Source organism: Psittacula echo (assembly GCF_963264785.1).
Source record: "Psittacula echo genome assembly, chromosome: Z".
NCBI lineage: Eukaryota > Metazoa > Chordata > Aves > Psittaciformes > Psittacidae > Psittacula > Psittacula echo.
Window position 1 is genome coordinate 53,480,860 of NC_137742.1, and position 26,945 is coordinate 53,507,804.

Genomic DNA, 26,945 nt, shown 5'->3' on the forward strand with positions numbered 1-26,945 from the left:
TCTGTGAATGAATGCAACCTTGTAAAAGCAGGGTAGACATGGGGGCTTCTTCTAAGCTTGTTTTATCATGCTTGTGGTAGTCATCTTTGTGCTAGAAAGCCCTTCACCTGTTCCATCACTTTTTTTCCCCAAAGTATTTGGTAGACTAGTGTTAGCCTACCAAAAGTTAGGTCCATCAAAGTACCCACTGCAGCCCCAGTGATGAATAGTTGGGCCAGTGAGTGGTAAATAAATATATCCAAGACCCCTGCACAAGATCTACTGCTCACCTGTTACAGAGGTGTGGTGGACTAAATCCTGCAGAACTAGCACAATGCAGAAAGGTGGGAGAAGAAATGGAGGTAAAATTCCAGGAAAACCTGGAGCAAAACAGTTACATGGCATGAGGCAAGATACTTGTTTGTCAATATGCTCTTGGGAGAAAATGCAGTTGTTGGAAGGCTAGCCTTGGAAGAATGTGTCGATTGTGATTCCGTGCATCTCTGATTAAAGAGCCTTAACTGTGTGTTCCTGTGAATTTTGTGTCTCCTGTACTTTGAATTTCAGTTTGAAGCTGACGCTTATCCTAAGGTATTTGGTGGAAGTGCATAAACATTATTATTGTCCTGGGGGGCAGAATGTTCTATCTGGCTTGTCTGGTTTAGAATATTTTTGTAAGCTAAAGCCTTCGCCAATGTGAGCCATGCAGTGACTTGCTATGCTGTAGAAATTGGCTGCCTTAAACGTAGGGCATGAATATAAAGGTCACTGAAGAATTTATAGAGTTAATGATTTATTTCATCTGTCACTTCAGATAGAAGAATTACGGGCTCCATCTTGCCCAGCTGGGAGGAAACTTAATGCTGACTGCAGACAGTTTCTGCACTACAGTTTATTGCTGGTGTGTGCTTTATCTTAGAGATTGGATTTGTCCCCAACTGTTCAGAAAACTAATTTCAACCTTAGTCCTGCAGCCTTTCTCTCCTCTGAGAAACTGGACCTTTACTGTGTCAAACTGCTTGTTACGAGTAGGAAGCAGTGGGAGGGTGCTGGTGGCACTGGTCCTGGGTGGCAGTGGATCCATCTGTCCCCCAAGATATTCCCCTGCTAGCCTGGGGGACCACCCTGTGCCACCTCCCCACTTCCTGGTCATGGAAGCAGGTTTGACTTGTATGGTATGGTCGTAAGAACAGGTTGAGCCATTGTCCTGATCTAAATGGCGTGGTTAGGTGTGAGCTGCCCCGCAGGGACCCACAGACAGCACTTGCCACACATTTGCATACCTTATTATCCTTTTCCCCATTTTTGGTCAGCCTTGCACTTCCCTCTCTCCATCCCAGCCTCCTCCTAAAGAAACAGCCTGCCCCATTTATGATTTTCCCATAGGTGCCAGTTTTGCAACATACGTGCTCAAATTTGCTATTACTGATACTATTCCCTAGGCATTTTTAACCCTAACTGGTATTACTGAGATGGTTGCCATATCCTGCTGGCCTTGCAGCAGGTAAGCCTGTTAAAGATGTGAGGGGTTGAGTGCTCTGACATCACTGCTTAATATTACGATGCTCGGGATTGAAGACAGAGATGTGATCTCTTTGAAAGCATTCTTGAGTTGACCCATGTCTGCTCTGTGCATCTTGGTGGTGACAGAGTTAAATGAGCACTTTGATTCCTACCTGACAGCCCACCTGAAGGAATTTCATGTTTCTGCTGCTGTTTTTTCACTAAGAGTTAGATAAGCTTTGTTTATTTTGACTCCATAGGCAGAAGCACTTGTGTGGGATAATGATGTATCGGCTCACGCCCAGACTGTTGCTAAGGCCAAATATGAATTTTTATTTGGCTTGGAAGAAGAGAAGCCTTCAGAAGCAGGTAAGTGCTGTTTATTACTTTTGTGTGAAAAAAACCCAAACCTCTTTTAAGCCACACAGGAAAGTTTTACAGAAGCTGCTCCTCAATGACCCCATGCAGGCTTGCTCACTGTGCTACGCTGCCCTTTGCCCGGGCCACAGTGTAAGTACCAGACCAAAGAAGCCTACAGGTTTGGCCACAGAAAGTCACAACAGTTCTCTGTCTTACAATCCCACCTTTCTCTTTGGCTCACCTGACCACCTCGATGTGACAGCGGGGACTTGTGCTGGGGACATGGTGCAGGGAGTCCCATCTCTTCTCTGCAGCAGAGTTGTTTCAGCCAGATTCTGCAATTGCACATTCTGAAACGGGGCCATCTCTGCATGGAGGTCCTTCCAGGAATGCCCTTCGTGGTCTGCATGCTGGTCTTCCTACAGCCAGAGGTAGATGAGTTTAATTTAGGTACTTGAGGTTGTACCTGAACTGCTCTGTCCTTTCTAGTTTGCAATTCAAGAAATCCAGGTGCAGTATCTAATGTTATTGCCTAAGGATTAGTCTTGTTTCTTGTTCTTTTCTTGTAAATTCAGGACATTTTCTACCTTTTCATGGCCCAAGCTTAGAAGAAAAGAAATGTAGCTAATAAAAAAACCTTATTTTTCTTGCCTCATTATAATTATCAGCAATCCCTGCCCTCTTTGCAAAAGTGTTTCCTCAGGCTGTTCTCATTGCACCTTGATCCTTTCTAATTGCAAACTTTCTGGAATGTCACTTTTAATTGAAGAAGACTCTGTTCTTGCTGGAGAAGGGCAGCACTTCGTACAGAAACAAACTGTGTAGGCTTCTCCACTTCAGTAAGGAAAGGGAAAAAAAAAAAACAAACCAAGAACAAAAAAAAGCAGAACTGATATCTGGAAAGTGAATAAACAGTTTCTCCTTGGGTTTTCTAAAGTTTGGTATTCCACTTTGGAAATCCTAATTGCAGACTGAAGGGGAAAACACCCAAAGAAAATGTCCTCCTTTATGAATTTTAGACTTTTCTAAATTGCCACAAAATGTGCGTCAAATTATTACATGAATCATGATGACCTCACTTCTTGTTTGGAAAGACACAGTGCGGGAGCACTGTCAGCAGGCATTAGTACATTTCCGGAGATTGGCATCAAATAAAGTATGCTGTGTCTAATAAATCCAAGTGAATCTGTTGTTATTACTAACCAAAACAATTATCAAATGTGATGGGTATTCTGAGCTGACTGAGTACTAAGCCCTAAAATAAATGGTGGCAAAGAATAAGCCAGATATTGTGACCTGTGTGTGTGCTTTTCTGTATTTTTCCTATGCTGCTTCTTACCTTATTTCTGAATCTCTTTCTGTTCCTTTATTAATCAGAAACTACCAGTAGAGGCTAACATTAGTGAAATGAGAGTGACTTCAAGGGCGAGTTTCCAAATATTTAACAGTGGTTAACATATAACGTCTGTGAATTGTACCTGAAAACTGGGTGACATTGTGCCTGGCTTCATGCTGTCACAGACAAATGTGCCCTCCTCCTAGTCCTCCTTCTTCTCCTCCAGGAAGATGTTTGACCGCAATAGATAAATGAGAGTGGTGCTACCGCTTCTAAGTTTTTTCAAGTCAGCAGGTTTTAACCACTTACTAACTGAAGATTAATGAGGATGGGGCGACTGAGGGCACAGTAACACAAGCCAAGGGCTCTGTAACCAAATCATGGCTTCTTTTGATTTGACATATGCCAAATATGTCATGGCAGACGTTTAGGGGGGAAGCAGCTGTGTCTGAAAGTCTCTCTGTTCTTCTCTGTGTTAGATAGGAATGGAAAAAGCACCACCAAAAATCCAAACAGACCTGCTACTTTCTAGAGTTGCCTTTACAAGAAAGAAGATGTGCTTTTTGTGGGTCAGAGTACAAAAGATTTAAAGTAAATGAATGATGGGGGGCAGGGGCAGGAGAAGTACTGGTGTTTAAACTTGATCAAAGGAACAGTTTGTCACCGTGGGCAGTAAAGCTGAACTTTAATTTTTCTAATCCAAAGCAGTTCACCCATGCCTTGGCTGGCTTCAGAAATTGAGAATGTTAACATGTAAGCGACTGAACGGCCTAATTAATTCTGCCTCCCAGTTTATCCTTTCCCTTTCAGCCACAGCCATATTACTGATGCTCTGCTGGATGATGTTGAGAGTATAAATATTTTAATTGGGTACTAAAATACTTGCATAGGACAAGCCAAAGAAGAAATAATAATTGGGAGCGACTGTTTTCTGTTTGCCTAGATGGGAGATGGCAGACTTTGTTAATAAGCTGCCCTGCTGATTTTTACCTTCCAGGTTGAACCTTGTGGTTATTTTCACAGGTGAGAGGAGCAGAAAAAAAAAGTTAGATGCCTGTAGAAGAGGTGTTTCATTGATGATATTCAAATGCTAATAAAGCTGCGGAATGGAAAACAACTCCTCCTCATTTCCCTCCTTCACTGCCCTCAGCCTGGTTTTACCTGGAATACTTGATCGGTGATGTACTGCTGTGCACTTCTCTTTGCCGCCTGATGCCTTTTGTTTGGCTCTTCTCTCCCACCTATTGCCCATTCGCCTGCCATGGAGCAGAAGCAGGTCCAGGCCCTGGGGATCCTCACCTCTTCGTGAGAGGGCTGTGGGCCATACGTCACCTCGCAGAGACCCCTGCTTGTGGAGCTGCTCCTTGCCGCTGTGGGAGCGGGGAGGATGCTCCACGTGCCGCCACGCGCCTGGCGCTGCCTGTGCGCCTTCCTTGGCGAAACCTCAGCCTTCTGCCTTCCAGCAAAAGAAAATGTTTTTTAAAACCTGAATTTGGCTGGCTCGGACAAGGCGTCTTCTCAGCCTCCTTTGCATAAAGAGCGTTTGTTGTGTATGGAAACATACCCTCCTCTGGAGCTGGCCGTGGAAACAGTGGTCTCTATTGAGCAGTCTTATCTTTGGGCTTAGGCTTGCCACAGAGTGCTGATTTTTGTGACTTTGCAGTTAATATATTTAAATACCGAGAAGAAAAAAGTCCTGACAACTTGACTTAGTCCTAAAGCGTGCTTCCTTGGGGGAAAGCATAGGGGGATACTACAGAATGGTTGCTTAAGTAAATGTGAAAGCCAGGGACCCCATAATTCCTGTTATATAAGAAAATAAATCCAAGACAGTTGTTAGGAAGAAAATAGCTTCTTAAGACTCAGGAACAGTCTTTTCTCTGATGCTTCTAGGAGGATAAAGCTTTCACCCGTCATGTGTAACAGGGAGGTTAATCTCATCCTTCACAAAAAAGCCCTATACAAATAGTCCCTGGGTTGCTACGCAAATCTGGTCTTTTCCAACAGCTGCTGGAAGAAGCTTGGGTTTGAGTTCCTGGTGAAACAAATAGCTTTTTGGAAAGCCTGCCACTTGCTGTTTTGTGTACAGTGAGGTGTCATGAGGCAGCTGAGCTCATTTAAGAGCTTGCTTCTGCCAAAAGAGACGGTCCCAACCACACTCTGCTGTGGATTGTCTCATGCTAGTTCTTGTGCTCATCCACCTACTTAGCAAGCTCAAGCCAGAAAGACTGAGTCATGGCAACCCCCCAGCAATGGCAAAAAAACCCAATTCTACAGAAAAAGGTTTACTTTCTCCTGGCAATGTCTTCTGAATCCCTTCTGCAAGGGTTCACCCAGTGCCAGAGCTGGCACATGAAAGAAAATGAAATTCATACCTTAACCCATGCAGCGTACCCATTCCTGAATCTGAATCATGGAAATGATTGCTGTTGCTGTAGCTTCTTTGTTTCAGGAGCAAAGGAAGCACAGAATGGCTGGGCTTTTTTTTTTAGTTTTCTTTTTTTTTTTTTTTTTCACAAGCAAAGCCTTTTTGTTGCTGATTTAAACAGCCTTAAGAAAATCACCCCAGCAACTTTCTGTGAAGTGAGTATCACTAACTTACTACATTGTCCTTTGCTTTTCTGTCTGCTGTCTCTGTGTCACTTTACTTGTGTCCAGCTCTGCTGCATCCTTTTTGCATTGCATGGAGGTGGTACCTGCCTGATCCTCACTGTGTAAACTGCCCTTAGACCACATTCACTCACGTTGCATCATTCTCACACTAGCCCAGATTGCAGACTGTAGTCTTGCTCAGTGCTTCAACTGCATCACTTTCCATTTCACTGCTCCACCCTTTGTTATGTTTTCATCTCTTCATCTTTCCATCTCCAGGCAATCCTGAAAGGACAGGCTCCCGGTCTGGTATCTTCCTCTGCAGCTCTGCTTCCTGAAGAGGTGCAGAAAACTGCATTATCTAGCAGTTAAGACTGCCTGATTTTCACATTCATGTTGCTTAATTACAATGGACAGAACCTGTGAGGACAGGTACGTCAGATACGTGTTTAAGAGTATGTCCTGCAACATCAAAGGAGCGGGACCAGCAGGTTGAGGAAGGTGATTCTGCCCCTCTGCTCTGGTGAGACCCCACCTGGAGCACTGTGTGCAGTTCTGGTGTCCTCCGCACAGGAAAGATGTTGGGGCAGGTCCAGAGGAGGCCAAAAAGATGATCAGAGAGATGGAGCACCTCTCCTATGAGGGACACCTGGGAGACTTGTCTTGTTCAGCCTGGAGAAGAGAGTGCTCTGGCGAGACCTTATAGCAACCTTCCAGTACCTAAAGGTTCCTACAAGAAAGCTGGACAGGGACTTTTTACAGGGGCGTGTAGTGACAGGACAAGAGGGGATGGTTTTAAACGAGAGTCGATTGAGACTAGATGTAAGGAAGAAGTTCTTCACTCTGAGGGTAGTGAGGCACTGGCACAAGTTCTCCAGAGAAGCTGTGGCTGCCCCATCCCTGTCAGTGTTCAACGCCAGGCTAAACTGGGCTTTAAGCAACCTGGTCTAGTGGAAGGTATCCCTGCCTGTGGCAGAGGGGTTGGAAGCAGATAAGTTTAAGGTCCCATCTGACCCAAACCATGCTGTGATTCCGTGATCTACCAGGGAAACATGCAATGCTGCAGTCCAGAAAGCTCAGATGTGTGGTGCCCCCACACTTAATAAAATTCCATCATTCTCATTTGCGTACTTGATTCTGTTAGCTTTTTTCTGTTGTTGTTTCTAGTGTGCCTCTGCATTTTCTGTCATGCTGAAGACCCATGGGAGTTTTTAAATGGTAGTGTGTAATAAATACATTTTCTCATAGATATTAATGATGTTTGGCGTTGCTGGTTGGCAGTGATGCAATGAGAAGGTTTACTTGTAGAATTTAAGACTCCAGAGGTGCTGTATTAAAAGGTACTTTTCTGGCTGAGTTTGTGCACTGTCCAGCACCAGCACAAAGACCTGCCTTGCTGGGAGCTCCTCTTTTCACTCCAACACGGAGTAAGCTGGGTCACTGGAAAAACTAATGCTGGTGAAGGGGGACAGGTTGCAGTGTGCCCTACATCTTGGCTTGCGTTAGGTGGAGGTGTCTTGCTGTCTCTTCCTTTGAATTTTTGAGTCCTGCTTCCCAGGGCTGAGTGAAGCTGGGGCATGCTCGGGAGCCATCAGGTGTGGTGTGATGGTTGGTTGTGTTTCCCGTTCCAAGCAAAGAAAAACTGAAGGGGCGTGAAGCATTATGCTAAGTCCCTTGCTCTGCAGGAGGAAATCTGATGTCTTGTGACCTTCACTTGAAAGCTGGATAGTTCAAGTTGTCATAACCTACAGCTGCCGGGAGGAGATTACCACATCCTTGACTTGGTAAACAACAGAGCTGTTTGAAGGCCAAGAGTTTAGTACAAATAATCGTTAAAACAAGGGATGTTTGTTTATTTTTTTTTAAAGGTGCAGAATCCAGCACTCAGAAGTTAGGAAATGCCAGAGTTAAGACAGTAATTACCTCCCCATCTGTGTGCTGCCAGCTGAATCAAGAGTCTTGCTGACATAAGGGCACAAATATCTGGGGGCCTGGTGATGCTGGAGCCATGTTGGTGGTTTCTGGCTGCTTCAGATGCTCTGAGCACGCATGGGACACGCTGAGCTCGCCTGAATCCGGCAGGGCTCAGAAACACTTCCCCAGCGGCAGGAAAGCCCTTCCCTTCAGTTGGGCAGACAGAACTAAGCGCCCAGGTCAGCAGGCATGACCGGAGGGGCTCAGCCAGCTGACGTGGCTGGCTGTAGGTGGTATGATAGGTCAGAGCTGTACTTTTGTGTGTTGTCACTGAGGGCTCCTCTTGTCTCCTTGGCTTCAGCCCCATCACTTGATGAGACAGGCAGCACACCAACACAAGCCCTCATCATGCTGCAGCCTCAATTCATCTCTGCAGCTTTATGAAATAATAGATGCACGTTATCCTGCTGCTGGAGATGGCTTGATAATGAACAGGGGGAAGGCGCTTAATTAAGATTATATAGGTAGATGCATTTCTGGCCTGGTAATGCACAGTACAGCAGGTATTCTTCCTATTCGCAGTTCATCGCTTTAACAAGTGCCTTCTGCTCTAGACCCCTGCATTGTTTATTTAACTCTGTCCAGCTTCCTGAGGAAGGGGATCTCATTCACTGTGTGAGCTTGCTGAGAAGTTACCATGCAATGTCCAGCTGCGCCTTTAGCAGCAAGTACTCGGACCCTGGGAGGTGCCGATGCCCTTCTGCGCCCTATTTTTGTTTTAGCTGGGTGTATGACATGGTGTCCATCTCCTGGGGTGCTTTGAGGACTGCTTAGCAAGCTTTCTCTTACCCCGGCTAACAGTTCCAGAACCCTGAAATGCCGTAAAGGCCATCCTTTACCATGGATGTGCCTGGTTTCTTCAGAGGCTGCTGCAAAGATCCAGAGTGTCTGAGATGTGTGAGTAGTAGTGTGGGGGTTTTTAAGCTGTTGTTGCTTGCTCAGAGTCTGACAATACATTTTTTATCTGATGAGATCTTTCTATTTGAATGACTTTTGAGCTTTTAAAAAAGATTCTTAAAAAATACAATATTTTAAATATATAACATTAAGTACAAGTGGATTCTGAGGGGCTGTAAAGTCTTCTTTATAGATGCTGCAAGTGCCAAAGCAGCTGCGGGCTGCATCACTGCTCCAGAAGTTCGCACTTTGGCTGAAGGCTCTTTGGGAGCCCTTAAAGTAATTCTTGCTATCATGCTGTGTATATGCATTTAGAAAATCACCTGTTAGCCACTTCCTCTCTAAAAAATAGAAATCTTTGGATTCTTTTGAACTTCGGGCTTAAGACTTTTCCAAACATACATCTTAAACCAAAACTTGAAATTCTTGCAGCCATGTGGGGGTGGGCCTTTAAAGAAGAAAAGTGCATTAAATATAGTTAAGGCTCACCCACACTTTTACACCAGGATAAGGAGACCAGCTACTACTCTCTTTGTATTCCCTCCTGTTTCTGCTCATGCTAGCAGCTGTTTCAGTCTACCCTTCTGCTTTCCAGGGTAATGACTCTTGGGACCGAGCTATCTCACTGACCATCTGTGGCCCATAGAGCAATTTGTAGTGGATAATCCCTCACACTAAACCCTCCTAGCACGTGCTGCATGTTAGTTTTGGACCTTGTACTTTTCTGAGCTCACTGTAGGCCTGTGAGCTGCTGTGGCAAGATGCCATCCTTCCCACAGCTGGGGGGACGGTGCGGAGCTCCTTGTTGGGCTCTTAGTTCAGTGAGGTTGTGCTGTTTACTACTGGGAAATAGTTAAAATCTTTGGGGGAAAAGATATGGAACCAAGTCACAGCATTGCTTACTTAAGGCTTTCCATCAGGCACAGGCTTAGAAGGTTTGCAATTGTAACCCCCCCTCACCAGCTCGAATAGATACACGGTGATCCAGGTATCATACATGCTGTTTTGCTCATTGCTTTCGTAATGGATAGGGTTTACATTCTCAACCTAGCAGCTGTTCTCACTCTTTATGTATTTCAAGCTGTGACAACTCAGGCGTCACATCACCACTTGACCCAGAGCACTGGGTCTTGACTAGCAGAGACAGTTATGAGAAGTTTACCCAGTGTGGGCACGGATGTCCTGTGGCAGGCTGAAGATTCACTAACACGGGCCCTGCTTGCCCATAGAATCCCAGAATTTATAAACTATGCAAGAGCAGTGGCAAGCGGTAATCCTCTTATAATGCCTTTCAGTGCGCAGCAAGCCGTGGGTGCGGGGTTTCCTGGATGACACACTGCCACCGGGTGCTTGCGGTGGGATTATTTTCTTCCCTGAACTGTTCAGTTTAGTTTCTGGGTAACCCTGAGCCGCTGGCTGCCACACCACTGCCTGGCCGTTCAAGCACCGTAAGTGCAAGGCACATGCTGCCTGGGCACTCTGCTGGGTCTGTGTCACACCTCCCACTGATGGCCGCAGGGACCCCCGCGGGTCATCTCTTTTTGGGGTGAGGGATCTCAGCCAGCACGGTCGTGTTTTCTGTGTAAGCGCTGCCATACCTCTGGTACTCTCCACTCTCCCTGCCTGTTTAGTAAGACAACAGAGCATTTAACCAGGGATTCTTTTCTAGGCAGCTCTCTCCTCTGCTTCCCCCCCCCCCCTGCCCCCGCTTTCAACTCAGCTTCCCTGTTTCCACCAACTTGGTGTTTTTACATAATGCCAGTGTAACTTTGAATGAATGATGTCCTGGCTCCACTTCCCTGGGCAAGCAAACTGCCCGAAAGCCCGGAGTGGCTGCAGGTTGCAGAAACCCCTTCGCCCACTCCAGCGTGGATGTTTGCAGTCCAGTTACAAAAGCACAGTGCTTGCATTATGCTAATCCCCCGTCTTTGGCTAACGAAGGACCTCCGCTGGCCAGGCAGGACCTGTCGCGGCACGGAGAATGACATCATTTGGAGAAAAGGGCTGCTATGCAAGGCTGCCAGTGATTGTGCAGCATCCCTCCCCTCTCGCAGGGGGAGGCTGCTCCATTTTGTACTGCGTTATAAATCGGGATGGTTTTAGTTACTACAGAAGTTGTAACTTGAGGGGGTGTAGGACAAGGAGGCACGTGTGACTCCCCTCTCTGTCAGGCTGCAATAATGACATACTGCCATAAATGCTGCAATTTGGTTGTTAAGCTCTGTCACCTAGAGGCTCGTTTCCCCTTAGCACACGCAATGTTTTTACCTGCCCTAATTTGCCTGTTACAAATAATGGCAAGAAGTGCCGGTACCACGAAAGCATAACTGGTGTGACGCTGCATGCAGGCTCACCCGTGTGCTGCTTGTGGTCGGCGCAAGGAGCTGCGGAGAAATAAAATGCAAGATGATGGGGCTGCTCAGTGAAACCTCCCAGCTCTGTAATGCCGAAACCCCGTGCTCCGACACCAGCACGCGACTCTCGGCATCGCCATTCTACCCGTTTCATCGCTTATGGACGCAGTTACAATAAACGGGAGCTAAGCACAGACGTCTTCCTGGCATACCGTCAGGCAGCCTTGCTGGAGGAAGTCTTTTTTCCCCCTGCAAGCTGCCAAGGTGGACTCCTTATAGCTCCTGCGATAGACTGAATGAGACTGCAGTTCCCCCATCAGTTTCATAATACTCAGAAAGCATCCATTTACATCATTGTGTGCAGTGCAGGGCAGCAGCTGCCAGGAAATTTGAAACTATTTTGATTCCAGTTGACTAGAACAGCAGCAATTGAATTAGCTGGTATCGCTATAGATAAACTGATGATCTGTGCATTTTATTTCTTTGACCAATGGGTAACTGCTGGAGCTACAGTAACCTCTGTGAGTAAGGAGACTGTTCAAGCAAATATCTCTAATTTCTCGAGCTAGCTAATATATATATATATATATATACTGTATAGAGAGAGACACTCACACCATTCTTTTGTAAAATGTACCTGTAAACAAAATGTCTGTCTATGCTTGTAACTTGTGTTTTGCTTCCTAGAATTTCCTTTTATTATGCTGTAGACAAGCTTGTTTGACATGAAATGGTTATTTACCTATGAAATATCATATCTATGCCTGATTTAAGTCATGAATTCTTTCAACGTCTAGTCATCAGAAAGGCTGCCAATTGCTGTTAGGTTATATTTGCCCGGTCTCAGTTTTCTAGCCACTCACCCCATTTCTATTTTAGCTTTTTCTCTCTCCATTTAATTTTCCTTTTCTTTCCTTTTCTTTTTTCTTTTTCTTTGTTGAAAGAAGCCACCTTCAACGCAAAGTAGAAATTGGTGTTACCTGAGAGTGTGTGTCCTTTCTTTGTTTGTTTGGTGATGGGTATTTTTTTTCCCTGCTCATCTTCAGTGCAGTCCTTAAATTTAGTTGTTGCCTTTCTAGCCTTGTTTGTAATGCAGTCATATTGGGGGATGGGGTTGGACAGGATATGCCAGTAGCTGCAGCAAGACATGATGCTGTGGTGGTGGATGGGAATAAAGGAGGAGTTTCTCTTAAAGAGCTCAAGCTCCTCTGAGCTCTGGTACCTGAAATAGCTCTCTGAGAAAAGGGGAAGGTGTTGCACTGTTCAGGAGTGGAGGGCAATTGGTGGTGGTTTACTGCAGGGAGTGGAGACCTCAACAGTTGTTTGCATGGTTGTACCTAGTGTAGTGGGGGGAGACTTTGGTGCCATGTGTGATTTATTTTTAATCAGGTAGTGAATTAGGCAGTGTTCCTGCAAGATGTGTGAAGGCAAGAATCCCTCTGCCTTGCTCTTGCATGTAGCGGCAGCAGCAGTTCTTCCAGAGTAGGGCTGCTGGTGCCTCACTGTAGAGCGGGCCTTAACTTTCTACTGTGAAAATGCTCCTCTCTTGCCCAGGTGAAATTCAGCTTGCAAGTGTGGCAAAGGAGCACCTGTATGCTGCTACTGCGTGTCTCCCTGTGCCCGTATATGCACCTATGTGCTCTGCACATATACGTCGTCGCCCGCATATGTGCCTTTGTGCTCTGCATGTGTACCTTTTCTGGAGTCTGCTGGGCTTGCAAGAGGGTAAAGTTTGCTTGGGATGAAGCTCAGGAGAAGTAAGTCAGAAACTTGCTCCGTATTGCCTGCCGTCATCAGCAGCGGCTGTTGGTGGTGGATGGGGATGTGCAGCAGTGTGTTTAGCATTCACCACCAGCGATAGGGTCACCTCTGTTTCCTTCGTGTTAGTTCAGAAGCTAAGGTAGCAATTAGCAGAGACGAGCTTGGCCCCTTGGCAGGGTTTGTGTGTGGTGCCTTGTCAGGGCTTGGCCTCCGGTGCGCATTGGCTGCATCCCAGCCCATGGGGGCCGGGGAGCTATGCTCTGGGATTCTTTCCACTGAGGAGGGTGCGTGGGTTGGAGGGAGGTGTGGGGGGTCCCAGCTCCAGGGGCACTATGTGTTGTTTTCCTTTGGGATACAGCCAGAGCATTCAGCCCAGGCAGTGGCATGGCCAAATGCTGCCCTGCTTGGAGGCATGCAGCGATCCCAACTGGGGCACATCCTGCTTCCAGGTCTGCAAGCTGAGAGTTGCAGTAGGTGGAGCTGTGTCCATTGGGAAGGGTTCACGTTGACTTCTGTAGTGACAGAATAAGGAGACGGGGCTTTTTGCTGGCTTGGGCTTGTCCTGGTGCAAGTGTAGGGTTGTTGCAGCCACACAACATCATTCTTATCCGTGAGTCCGTCCTGGTGGAAGCGTCCGCCACTTTGCAGGCAGCTTGCTTCCTATGCCATGAAGTGGGTGGGCTTGGGATGCACTCAAGCACTGAGTGGCTGAATTGTGCGCTAAGAGGGCTGTTTGTCTGGGGCTTTGGACACTTATCAAAAACACTGTGCCTGGGAACACTCATATAAGTAGAGAAGCCTTGCTCTCTTCTTCAGCCTCTCCCAGTGCACCCACACTTGCGTGTTGGAAACCATGCCATGAAGGCAGGCTGGTGGTGCAGAAGTGGACAAGGCATCCATGCTCCTCACACGTCACTGGGACCTTGCAGCAGAGGTTTTGTCCAGTCACTGTCCTCAACAGAAACCAAGTCATCTAGGTGAAACCTGACCCCCTGAAGCTTTATTACGCAGTGATTAAATCAACAGCATGGAGATATCTGGAGAACCTACTGGGGAAGAAGCTGTGGTTTGGCATGGTCCAAGCCTGTCAGTTTGATCCTGCACCGCACACCATGTGGGGTATTTATCCTGGGGCTAGATATACTGGATAGTGATCTGACTGGTGTGAGCTGTTGCTTGTCTTTACAAACCACTGGCAGATAGATGGCTGCGTTAGTGTGGTGCTGAGCTTGTGTTAAATTATCCTTCCTCTCACCTTGAACTCAGCCTATCATTAACAACAGCTACATGGCTTCCTCCTCAGAGATGGCTTATGGCCAGCCTGCTCAGAGCGGAGATGGGGATCGTTTTGCAGTACAGCACCTAGGGATGCACTTCAAGTGGGGCAAAGCGTCCAAATGCAAGCTCATGTCTGGTTTCCGAGCTGTCACCCCTGACATTTTTCATATAGGTGTTTGATCTGCCCCCTCTGCTGTTTGTTTTAAAACACTTTTATACTCCAAGCCAGTTTTTTCCAGGAGGGTGCAACAAATGCAGCTGTTGCTGCTTCTTGTTTTGTTTGTTTGTTGTTGTGTTTTCAAAAGCTCAGTTCCTCCTTGGGCCGTAACAGAAGGTGGCCAAGTATGTGTCATTGTGTCATCGGTGAGATCCCTCTGAGGACAGCTGGTTCTCTGTTACCCCACAACAATGGGAGCCACTGGGTGCTCGGCACTTGGAAAATGGGCCCATCCATTTTTGCTCCTGCTTTGTTTACTTCGGTTGGAAAAGACGCATGAGGAGGGGAGGGGTAGCAGGCTTCTTGGGCAGTGGTGGGTTTGCTGCAACAGAAAACGTGAACTACGCAGTAGGCGTACATCACTGCCACATGGCCTTCAGTTACCTGAGTTGTTAAAGGAAGAGAGTAGTGCAGGCAGAATGTTGAATTGCTCATTAATTGCTTTGTAATTTAGCTAATTGGTTTTGTCAAGGCTGTGGGATATAAGGGGTGTGGCTGGTTATCTTCCTGGTGTTTCATCTTTACGAGTGAAAATGACCTAAACTCTTTATTTAATAAAACCAACATGCGTAACACATGCTGTGGATGGGTGTCAGACTTCTGAATATCTGCTTTCTTCAGTCCTCGTGCCTGGCCTGTGGCCTCAGACTGTTTGTGGGCCACTGGGACCCTTTCTGAAGTGTAGCAGACATTTCTGGCATTCCTTCCTCGGCGGCGCACGCTCCCAAAGTAGGGCTGACCAAAAACTCCTATGTAAAAGGACCAGCTCTGGATAAGCGCACTGTGAGAGTGTGCAGAAGTGAGTTAAACGGAACGGTATTTTCCCTGCAGGGGAGAGTGCAGTTACTCTGTTCAGAGAGGGCTGGGGAGGGAGGTCGGGCCTTTTGCTTGTGCTTTGTTTGTTTGTAGATAGGTAAACCCACACTCTCTTTTTCTCTTGCAGGTAGTGGCCGCGGAAGCAGCACTTTGCTCCCTCACACCATCATCAATGAATTTCCAGAGTATGGCACCGTAGAGGCAAGCAGAGACGGACTGAGGGCAGAGCCTGTAACACGCAGCCCAGAAAGCTGGGACGGTCACCACCAAGTACCTGGCAGGCCCCCTCCGCAGCGTGTGGCTCCTTCAGAGGATTCCAGACCTGATGCCGGGACAGCACAGCTGTGTGCCTCAGAAGAAGGTTTGCAACCTGCGGGTAACCTGCCAGAGATGATGAAAATCTCTCGATGGCTGGAAGCAACAAAGGTGCAAGAGAGAGCAAATACTTCTCTTGATTTGGAGACTCAAATGGAAAAGCAGAGTGTTACTGGCAGCCAAAATGTGCAGGCGGCCAGAGAACCAGTTCCAGCAGGCCAAGAAAAACCCTCAGACATGCCTTCTCCATCTGAAAGAACAGCTGAGGAAAAAATGCATTTGATTGTAGAGAAGGGTCTGGCTGCAATATGGACTGGAGAAAAGCAGTCCGAGTCCTTGCAAGCCATCAGTAATAAAACCGAGGAGGTCCATGCAGCGCAGGAGACAAGCTGTCACAGACCATCTGTGACAAACCTGGAAGCAGCCAGCAGAGTGGAGGGGTGGGAGCATTTTGAGGAGTTTTCAGCGTACAGTCAAGGCAAAATGCAAATGGGTCCTGAGAGGAGGCTCTCTAAAGAGGCAGCTGTGAGCAAACATGTAGAATTTCAAGGGGTGGAGATTTTATGGCTGCAAAAAAGCGAGGAGCAGAGAAGAAGGAAGCACTCGCTGCTGGAGACGGTGTCCTTGGAGAGGAAGGCGTTCCCCAAAACCTCCATCCACCCTGTGCCACTGATGGTCTCCCCAGGCTTGGTCTCCTCACCAGACAGTGCTTGGAGCGAGGTCTGTGAGGACCTGCGGCCAGGACCCGCTGCCCGTGGAGCCACTCCTCGAGCGATGCTCGATGACAGCGGGCAGGATGAAGTTTTTGTGAAGAAGAACCGTGGTGAGGAGGAGACAGCTGTGCTAGTGAGAGGCCAGGGCAGGTGAGATACTGCTTTTGGGGGCACAGGGGGCAGGCGCGATTTTTCTTGTTCCGCATGCACGTGGCTTGTGCCTACCCCTTTAGGAGCAAATGGCAAACACTGGGTGTTCGTCTGCTGCCTGTGGCATGGTGGCAATGGTAGCTGTTCATGCCTGGTGGTGGCTAGTGCATAAAGTTGGGACTGAACACCCTCCACGCTACCTCGCAAAAGTTTGAAGTCCACCTCATGTTTGGAAATGCAAAGATGTGTCTTGCTGTTTGCAGAGTAATGACTGCATGGCGAAGCATCTGTAGCAGGTTGCAGCTGGGACCTGGACAGGGCGTTTAAGTATAGGCAGCATGCAGGCCTGGCTGCCTGCGCCTGGCCAGATTTTCTGGTTTTGGGCAGAGTTTGTGCAAGAACAGTGTGAGCACCTCTGAGGCATAGGGTAGTAAAGATGTTTTACCCAAGGCCTTGTATGTTATAACAGGGTAAATGCTGTGATGTGCTTTCTATATTACCTGTCTTTATATGATTTTACCTATATATATATATATATATATTGCAAAACTTTTGCGCTGCTTTTTACAAGGTCATCCTGGTGTGCTTACTTTTGTTTCCCCATGCGCATCTGTAACAAAGCAAATGGTCCCACCAGTGCACTCTGAGCAGACTGCGCCTGCTCTGATCTGATGGGGTGTTTGCTGTTGAAACAACAGGATCTCAGCAAGGAACAGGATCTCAGAGGCTCCTGCCTATACACCTTGGGATCTCTGGAGTTTTGCTTGTGTGTGGGATCACTTGGTCAGGTAGCCCTGACACCTGGCATGTGCCATGAGAAGCTCCACGGTATTTGGAATAGCAGAGAGGGAGCACTTTCCACAGGGGATGCCACACCTTCCCCTGTGCTTCTGCAGGCAGGCTGAGTCTTCCCCCTTCAAATCTGTTTCTCTTGGCTCCAGGCTTTTAATTGCATTCACTTCCCTTTGCATTTTGGAGGGATTTCCTCCGGCCTTTCAAGGAAGACCCAAGCCCTAGGACTGCAGAGCCATCGAACTGTCCTCTGACAGCAGCAAACTGACAAAGGCCCCATGTGGTTGCACATCTCCTACCTGTGCAGCCTCTAGCATGGCAGTGGTCCTAGGGGAGGCATTTCTGAGCACTCTTCTCCTTTGCACATAAGCAGCTGATGTTATCTGTTAGGCAATATCAGGCATTTCCCTTGTCCTCCTTTTTTCGCGGAAGATTGTTTCAGTTTATGTCCCCAGAGAGGGAGATGGTGCCAGTCATGAACAGAGGTGGTGCAAGGAGAAACTAGCGTTTTATCCGTATTGTGCTCTCGGCACAAAGCCACATTGATCTTTCTGTTCGCAAAGGTAGAAGGTAAGGAGGTTCGCCCAGAGGTCTAAACCTTTCCCCCAAGCTGAAATGAGCTGTTTCTGATTCATTTCCAGGATGGTGGAGGAGGGGGAAGCAGCCACAGGAGGATATGAAGATGTCCTTGGACAGAGGCACTCCGATGTCTCCACTGATCTATACAGCTCACAGTTTGAAAACATCCTAGACAATGCGTCTTTATACTACAGCGCGGAGTCGCTGGAGACATTGTATTCGGAGCCTGATAGCTACTTCAGCTTTGAGATGCCACTCACTCCCATGATCCAGCAGCGCATGAAGGAGGGTGGCCAGTTTCTAGATCGGACCTCAGCCTTGGGACAGCCGGATGTCCTACAGCTTCCCCCAGATGGGGAGGTGACGGGCTGCAGTGGAGGTGTCGCCAATGGCTTAAGGGAAGGGAGTGAAACACTCTTCAGAGGAGACGTCACGGAGATCCCTCGTTTGGAAAGGTAAAAGCAGTGGGTGAGCTTTCTGTGTGCCTACTGATTTTTTTCCTGATGTCTGTTTACTTCAGTGGATGGTCACAGAGTGTAGTTTTGCCTCCTTCAGCACTGCACGTTTTCTACACAGAATAATTTCCAGTGTAATGGAGTGAGCTGCAGGAGAGAAGTGATCTCTCCCAACCTGCTGTTCATCAGAAAAGTGCAAATTTACATTACGAAAGTTTTGCAGGTGATACTTGTGTCAATAAAAGGCTGGCTGGTATCGGCGCATCCCTGGAACCTGTTCCAGTGGAGTTTGTTACTGGTTACAGATAAACATTGCTCAGCTCCAGTTATACCTGCATATACTTACAGTAATTTTAGGAACAATAACACCCTGTGCATGTAGACAAGTTGTCCAAATGCAGTTTGTGATGGATGTTAAAGGTGTCTCTGTGCATAGCTTCTCCTCTCCTGAGGTCAGTGGGTGTTGTCCTGATTACTTCAGCTGGGACAAGGTTTTGCTCCCACCGCATTCATGGATTAGAGGCAGTAACCTGCTCCTTTCGTTTGTGCACTGGTTACTCATTGAGAGGGGAGGGAGGGTTGCAAAAATGTCAGTATTTTCTGTTGGGTAAAGAAAGAGATAAGAAAACTATTTTAAGAGAAGAGTCATGTGAGAAGCAAAAACTAGGGTAAGTGGCCAGAAAATAATGTGTAGCTGCAAAAACTTGGTCTGTGAGCAAACTTTTCATCATGTGTTGTTGGGGGGGGGGCAGAATGGAAGGCAGCGACAGCAAAGTGGGGGCTCAAGCCAAAAGCAGTAGTCTGCAGAGGGGTGAGGGACCTTGTGAGTGACAAAGATGCCTTGGGCCTCCATCCTCCAGGGACAGGAGGTTATCTGAGAGTCCTTAAGTGGGACTAGTCATTCTGAGCTTTCCTGAGAGTCAGTGGTAGGAGGTCTTTTACCTGTTTTATTCTTTTTGTGCTCGTGTGAAAGAAGTCCTTTGAGCAGAAGCAGTTTTGATAATTTTATGGATTAAGGTACAGTTTGACATTGAAAGAACAGGCAAAAGGACTTGGGAGTTTAGAATGTTTTTTTCCATTAGTCCTACTGATTTTTGTTTAAAACCTGTACAACCCTGAGCTGTTCAGTGCCAATAGGCAGTAAGTGACTGCTGGTCTGCAACAGCCTGGATGGAGACAGAAACTCAGGTCAGTCCTGATGCTTGCAGCTCCTATTTTATACTGAAATCAGAGATTGCTGTGTGGAGGACAAGCAGCATATGCAGACCCTATTCCTGTTTCTACATGGTTGCAGCATCTAGTGTCTAAAAAGTACTGTCAAGTAAGGCCCACACCAGCTCATCAAGACACAAGTTATCATATAGGTGTGCTTATATGATGCTTAGAGACACATTAGGTGCCTGCCTGGTATGTATTTCATTGGGAATTAAGTTAATTTTAGTTTAAATTTGCAGCCATACAGATAAGCCAACAGAGGATTTAAAAATTCCCCTTTTTCTCCCCTTAATAAAAAATACAAAGAAAGAAGCATTTCCCGCAGCAGGTTTGTTAGGAAGCTCTGGTGTTTTAGTCTGCAGGGATCTGTTAGGAGCAAGCCCCAAAACCTTGCTTAGTTAAGAAGTGTTCAAGGCAGGTTGGATGAGGCTTTGAGCAACCTTTGAACGTGTCCCTGCCCGTGGCGGGGGCATTGGAACTGGATGATCTTTAAGGTCTCTTCCAATCCAAACAGTTCTATCATTCTACAATTCTTTGATTTTGTGATAAAGTGTAGCTGCAGCAGTACAGCCAACCACGGATGTGCCCAAAAGGGTAATTCTCTGGACTTTATTAACCACCCCTCCACCATGATATTCTGGTATCATGTCGTATTGCACCAGGATACAGGTGATCGGCAGAGCATGTGTGTTGTATTGTTGGAGCCAGTGACAATCACAGTGTTACAGCGCGTGGGTGAGGGGCAGTGTGCATGCTGGGGGCTGCATGGGATTTATTCACAGAGGTGTCAAGACGGTGTGTTGCTGTGATGCCCAGGTGAACCAGAAATAGCTGCCTGAGCTGTGGGTAGTGTTTCTAAGAGTTTACATGTGTGGTTGTGTTGCCTGAAGCAATTCCAGACTTGTTTGAACCAGAAGTACACATGTATGATAACACGTGCAGTAGCCACTGCAGCACCCTTGTACCTTCTGCTGTAAGTCCTTGTTTCCTATGGCACCATGGACCTGCAGTTGTGTTGGGGCTGTAGTTTCCTAATGTGTAGCGTCTCCCTGGTGCTTCAGAGCATCAAGGGCCACCCACTGAAGTGGTCCAGCTTTTTCGGAGACCAAAGTGGGGAAGGCAAGCACTGTGCCATGCCAGATGCAGGCAGAGCTACCAGGACCTGTGTCCTGCCGCTGGTGGTAGGGGTCCACAGGCACCAGGGGCGGCGGCATCTTAGCAGGGACACGGTCACTACTACCACCACCACCAGCAGGACAGGCAGCAGGGGCTAGCCGCAAGGGCAGCAGGGGCACCATCACCACTGCCACCAGCGCCAGCAGGGGCAGCAGCAGGGGCGCCAGGAAAGGCAGCCGCAGTGACACCAGGAGCCCCACCAGGAGCAGCGGCACCATCACCAGCAGCCGGTTGCCTGCGCTATCGCTCGGCGCCGCCGGAGGTCTCTGTACCCTGCGTGAAGCTGCCGTCTCTCTTGCAGCCAGGGGGTACAGCAGCACCCCCTGCCCGCCCGGCGATGTGAAGCCGCTGGAAGGCAGGCGCAGGCAGGATTGCAGCTGGAGGACCCCATCCTGTAGGAATGGAGGCAGATGGGGGTCTCATCGTGTGAAAGTGGCAAGTCCAAAGCGCAGCAGGGGAATTTGGGGTGCCGGGAGTTTGAGAGCAAAGCAGCGAAACATTGCAGTGCGGCACCAGAAGCGTACCCCCGCTTTTACCTAAACTGGGCCGCCGGCACATGGGAACAAAAACCGAAAGCAAAACCTCTGCAGCTCCCTGCGCCGTGGTGTTTCGGAGACATAAAAAAACGCGTGGGAAAGTGCGTGGGGAGTAAGTGTGCTTCCAACTGCCGCTGTAATTTATGGGGGAACGGAGTGTGAAACACTGGCAGTTCTTCACGGTCCGGTACAGAAGGGGAGGGCGGATGTGAGAGCAAAGAGTTAATGGATTACAGCTGGAAATCGGCAGCCGCGTCGTGCCAAGGAGGGAAGGAGGAGCAGGTGCTCCCATTGTCCGTCCCCTCCCGTTAGCGGGTAGCTGGGCATGGCAGCACCTTTGGCATCTTTCCCTCTGGAGGGATCCCGCGCATAACTGGCACGCGGACCCTAGGTGGCGTGAGGTCCTAATGCGAACCGGCAAGGAAACCTAGTCCCGTAGTGAAAAAGCGGGAGGGTAACATCCTTCTCGGCTCTTAGGAAATCGCCGGCTCTGGGAGGGGTCAGCTCTGGTATGTGAAGGCCAGTCACATGCCTTCAGAGCTGGAAAAAAAAAAAAAAAGGAGGAAGAAAAAAAAATAAAAAGAAAATGACTAGAGGCTGGCGGGCTGCAAGTTCGTATGGGCTCCCGGATGTCTGGAGGCTTCGTCCCTGCTGTCCTTCCCATCAGCTGCTGGCCATGGCTAAACGCAGTAAGTCCTGGCGAGAGCCGCGCAACATGCCTGCTCTGACAACCACCCGCCGTCGCGCTTCCCTGGAGCGCGGGGACGTCAGCAGGCCCCGTGTTTTCCTGCAGGACAGGTTGGCTTGCTTTTGCAAGCAGTCCTTTCCTAGCACATCTTTGGTGCTCTTTGTGTCTGGTCGGAGGAGGAGGGATGTTTAGGGGAGAAGGGTGTGCAGCTTGCATTCCTTTGGGAATGGTTCCAGCCAGCGCTTGGTGTCTTTTTGAAGGCTTAATCTCACTCCTAGGTATTTGATGATTATCCTTCTGGGGAAAAAACAGATTTCTGCAGCTGAAGGAGCCTTAAGTTTCCCTACATGGGGATGGGAGAACTGGATAGTGTCTGACGTTTCAGAGCTGAGGAACAGCCTCTCTGTGTATCAGGGCACTGTGGGGTCCCCATGAAACGTACTGAGCCACAGGTTGCCAGTGTAGCGAAGCTTTGCAGTGGCAATAAAGATGTTAGATTTGGGCTATGTTTGATCCCTATGTTCCCACATTATCCCTGCAGTCCCCACCACTGTATTTGTGCCCCAGGTGACGCACTCCGCCCTTCTTGTGCCAGTAGATTGTGTTGAGATGGAGCAAGGCTCAGCCTTGGTATATGGGAGTTCAGTCTTAATTGCAGAGGCTATAAGGAAGACTGTTTGAATGGTGCTACCCAGACATTGCGCCTGATGCATCACCGGAACAGGGTATAATAATTTACACCAAATCAGAGTGGGAGGAAGGGGATGTATTTCCAAAGGAGTAAGATACACCTAGGAAAAGCAAATTATCTTTGCTATGTATACAGTGAGCATTAGAGCATCACTTTATCTAAAAGGAAATATGAAGTTCTCTCAGTGATGATCTCCATCTTTCTTTTCTACTTTCAGACTTTAAAGACAGATTTTTTTTTTTAATCTCTTTTTTTCTGCATTCCTTATAGCAGACTTCTTGTTCTCTCTTCCCTTGTATGCTACACTCAGAACAAGAGAGTAAAAGAACCCAGAAGAACTCCTGGCATTTGTTCCAAGTTCTCGTGGAAGGTGTGGTCTCTGTTGGCAGGACATTGCTCAAGATTTTTCTAAATCTAGAGAGAAAAGAAAAAAACCAAACTGTATTGCAGCTCCTAATCCTCAAAAATGCTAAATATTTGCCACCTGCCATCATCTTCAAAGAATTGATGGTGCTCAGCAAATTCTGCAAGTCCTGTTACTTTATTTTTCCTAGAGGTGCAAACACAAATTTAGCCATGTATGTATTCTTCTGTAATTCAAGGGGGAGGAGGAGGAGGAAGAAAAACTGCCTAAGGGAACCTGGTGTTCTCCGAGTAAATGTACAAGAACATGGACTGCAGTTCCCGATGGCTGCCAGGTTACTCCTGATAGTTTGGACCTCTCATAGTAGTTCCCACAGTTGTTTTCTTTCTTACAGGTATAGGTCTTTTCTAGCAGTTTCTTTGTTGGCACTCTGCTTATTCCTCTTTGAGGCAATAAGCTTTGTTGATCCCTTTCTCCAGGTTGATTGTCTAAGTCTCCTCCCAATGTATCAGTATCCGCCATGCCAGTTACCAGTTGGTATTCTGGTATTTTTGTCCAAGGTAACTTGTGTTTAATTTTCAATGTGGGTATGAGGGTCAGTACTTACATATCTAACATGTAACCTTTATTCATTCATTTTATTAGTCTGTACATCAGCAGTCTGGTAGAACTTGCTTCCCCTTTGAAGACTCACCTAGTGACCCAGTTGAATCTGCTGAGATCCCTGTGTCCCTGTGTGGATGTTTTTTGGCCTTTGGACGAGCCTCAACTCGTGACAAACACTGGAACTTAGGAGAGCTAGCGCTGTCAGAATTCGGTGCTTCCTGTTTGCTGCCATCCAGATGCTCAGGTTAAGGAAAGTTATTCACAAGAATGCCACAGGTTGTTTTCCTAGAAGAGTGAACGCGTCAAATGCGTCTGCAGTCGGTGAACAGCAAACACATGTTGGAGCTCATTTTCCTTCACATGAGCTAGTGTATCTGTCAGTTGTTGATCCACAAGTAAGCACAATATGCTGGCATACGTATGTTAAATCCAGGTAAAGATGAAGTGGTGCAATCTGCAGGGGTAAATTTCTGAAACTGGTGGCATTTTGGCAGCTGAGGATTTGCCCCCTTGTTGCACAGCTTTAGTATCTGCAGAAATGTTAAGCCACACTGATCGCCTTGGTGTTCCCTGTGGAGAAGTGGCATCACTTTATCTGGAAATGCAAGCATGCAAGTTTGCCAGTTTTGCTCTGGCTGGTGAGGTGCTTGCAACACCAGTTTAGTGAGACTTTGTAAAACTGCTTCTAGTTCCTAAACAAACTGTTGTTTTAGGGAAAAAAAGGGCTGCTTACTTTTCGCCTCTTCAGTTCCCAGCCTCCTCTGAAAATAAAACAAACAAAACAAAAATCCAGGAGCTGACAGAGACAAAAAACGGGGGAAAAAAAGAAGGAAAAAAAAAAGTGGAACAGCTGATCAGTTCACTGCACAAAGCGCCTCAGTATAAAGCTGTCAGCAGCTCAACTTCTAAGCTGGCATCTGTTGGCACATTTCCATTAAAGTCAAAGCCATTTAGGTCAGGAAGCATTCATTCACTGAAACAAGGCGTCCCTGCCAGCTCCAGGTCGGTCCCAAAGTGCAGCCTTCTGTCTCGTCCGTTAGCCATGACTGGCTGCCAGTCAAGCCCTCCTCCATGTTCTTGCTGGTTAACTCTTTTCTTCCACTGTTTATCTGGCCGTTGGGGTAGAGAGAGGCAGAGCCTGGCAGTTGGCAGGGTGGCATAAGCATGTGTAGCTTCAGCTGTGACATGGGAGCACCAGTGGAGAAGAACAAGGCATGTAGCATGCAGACTTCTTGCTAGCACAGCTGGGTGGGCTGTGGGTTGATTGGCGATCGGTTTTCCTTTATTGCAGAAGTCTCTCTTTTATTATTATTAACTATAATGAGAGTTCTTAACTATTCTTTTTGAGGGCAGGCGTTTCATTCTGCTGCATGACTCAAATGTAAAGCACCTGCGTGATACTACTGCCAGTGCTGAAATGCTCCATCGCACATCTCCAGGGGAACCTTAACCAAAAGACGTAAACCTCATGTTCTTAAGCATCTGGTTTCCTCCTTGCCAGCAAGGTCCAGCTGGACCAGCTGCTCTGTCAATGTGCACTTCCCGAGCCAGTCTCCAAACAGTTAAACTGAGTCCAAGTGAGGGAGAAGTATTCTGACTTCCTAGTTTTACTTCTGTCCTGGAGGAGCCTCATGGGGAAATGTCATGTTGCTGCTGAGTGTTGGGGCAGCTTTACATCCACAGCATGCATGGGGCAGATGGGCTCAGGGGATCCAGCCGGACAGCTCCTGAACCACTTAGGGGCTGAGTGTTTTCTGAGCAAGGCCATGGGGGTGCTGTGCAATCTTTGGGTCTTGTTTTTGCTTACGTCTGGGGGCAGGTGGGCCAGATCCTGAGTGTGAAACTATCCTGATGTAGCCAAGAGGCCAGTCTACATGTCAATGCATTGGCCAGAAATGTCCACAGGAGGGGAGCCCTTGGACACCCTCTGTGGCAAGGGCCAGGTTTTCACTTCCTAAGCATGGTGGATTTAATGTGGTGCGATTCCGTTTGCAATTGCTAACCCATGCCACAGCTATGATACAAGGAGCCTGATGTTGAAATGGGATCAAACCTGAAGTATTTTTAGAAAACATTTGTACTTCAGGTGGCAGTGAGCCAGGTGTCTGTGTAATGAAGGACACCGTGTCTCTCAGAAGGTCTGCAATCCTGCCCCTGCCTGTAGTGGGACTTCTTGTCCTAATGCCCTGATCCTGTAATGACAGTGTTTGCGTTTGCCATAATGCAAGCCTATCAGAAATGGCATTTTCTGAATGCTTTAGCTGTTGGCTCTCTGCTTAGAATCGGCGGGAATTCTTTTAATCAAAGAAAAAGGTGGATGATTACAGGGAGCAAGAGGTTATTTTTAAGCAGCAGCATGCATTTCAGCTCCTGAAATTGCCTTTGCATATGTGTTTTATTGATAACCAATAGGAGATTATGAGGATGGTTTATTTTTCACTTTGCTTCTCTCTGTGTGATGTGACAAGGCTGAGGTACTCCTTAATGGATCTTTGGTGGGTACTCTGAGGTGCAGAAACTGCCCTCCCTTCATGTGTCCTGGCTGATGCTGTGCTCATGAGACACCCACTGAATCGAATTGCAGCAAAGTGCAGCTGTGTCAGTCCTCAAAAAGGGATCTACTTCAAAGCGTGTCTTTGAAGAGAATCCATATGTAGGACTTCAAAGCTGATTAAACTATTCAAAGTAAAATAGCACAGTGAGTCATCTGCTAGGAAAGGGCATTATTTTATTTTTATTATTTTCTCCCCTTCCTACAGTTGCATCTGGAGCTGGAGGTAACTGGCAAGGTAAACCATTGCTTGATGTGATTTTGTGCTTGCTGTCTCCTGGCCCCGAAGAAGCCAGTTCAGAGCTGCAGCAAAGTTGCAGCAGAACTGCTCCCAGCCTGTGTGGTCGGTCATTTGTGGCAGGAACTGACTCATCACGTCCCACTGCTGCCGGGATTTCTCTGCTTTCGCTGATGGGGCTATTCCTTTCAGAGCTAGGCTGCTCAAATGCGGCTTTTTAGCTCCATTGAAACAAAATGCAGCCTGTGCCACTGATCATTTCTGAAATGTGGCTGAGCATCCATGCCTCTCTGAAGGGTTGCAGTGTAGAGGGTTGTCCCCTCAGAGCAGGGCTTTTTGCAGAGGGAAGTCTGGACCCCCGGCGAGGTCCAGGCTGGTGTCAGGGGCATCTGAGTGCTTCTGCCTTTCTGATGCCCCTGTGATGCTGTGGGGTGAGAGCCACTGCTGAGGGGCTGTTGAATTAGAAGCAGAGTGTGCTTTTCACGGCCAGAGTTGATGGTTATGGTTAAGGGAATGGTGTTCTCTGTTTCGGAGCCAGGAGGAGAAGAAAGCTCAGGGTGAAGGCATGTAAAACAACAGGGCCAGCACGGAGCTGCAGAGGGTGATTGTCAGTCCCAGCGTGGCTCCCCGGCGGATGCTGAACCCTGCTGAAAACAACATTTGTTCTGGCCCTAGTTTCAGTGCACCAGAATGCCTCTCCACCCTTCCTTATTTTTAATCATTGCAGCGTTTTGCTCTGATGAACTTTGCTGGCAAATGCCTGACATAGCCTGCCTTGAACTAAAGCTAATGTTAAAGGCATGCAGATT

At 47.6% G+C, this 26,945-nt stretch overlaps 1 protein-coding gene across 9 annotated transcripts in view; it reads left to right on the plus strand.

Moving 5' to 3' along the window:
- LOC308231298 (PH and SEC7 domain-containing protein 3-like) overlaps positions 1–26,945 on the plus strand; it is a 109,997-nt gene that overhangs the window by 10,811 nt on the left and 72,241 nt on the right. For all 9 annotated transcript variants that reach the window (XM_080636508.1, XM_080636504.1, XM_080636507.1 and 6 more), the window contains 3 exons: positions 1,743–1,851; positions 15,195–16,245; positions 17,679–18,071. In XM_080636508.1, the coding sequence (XP_080492634.1) occupies positions 1,743–1,851; positions 15,195–16,245; positions 17,679–18,071 (1,553 nt within the window). The remainder of the gene's footprint in view (positions 1–1,742; positions 1,852–15,194; positions 16,246–17,678; positions 18,072–26,945) is intronic.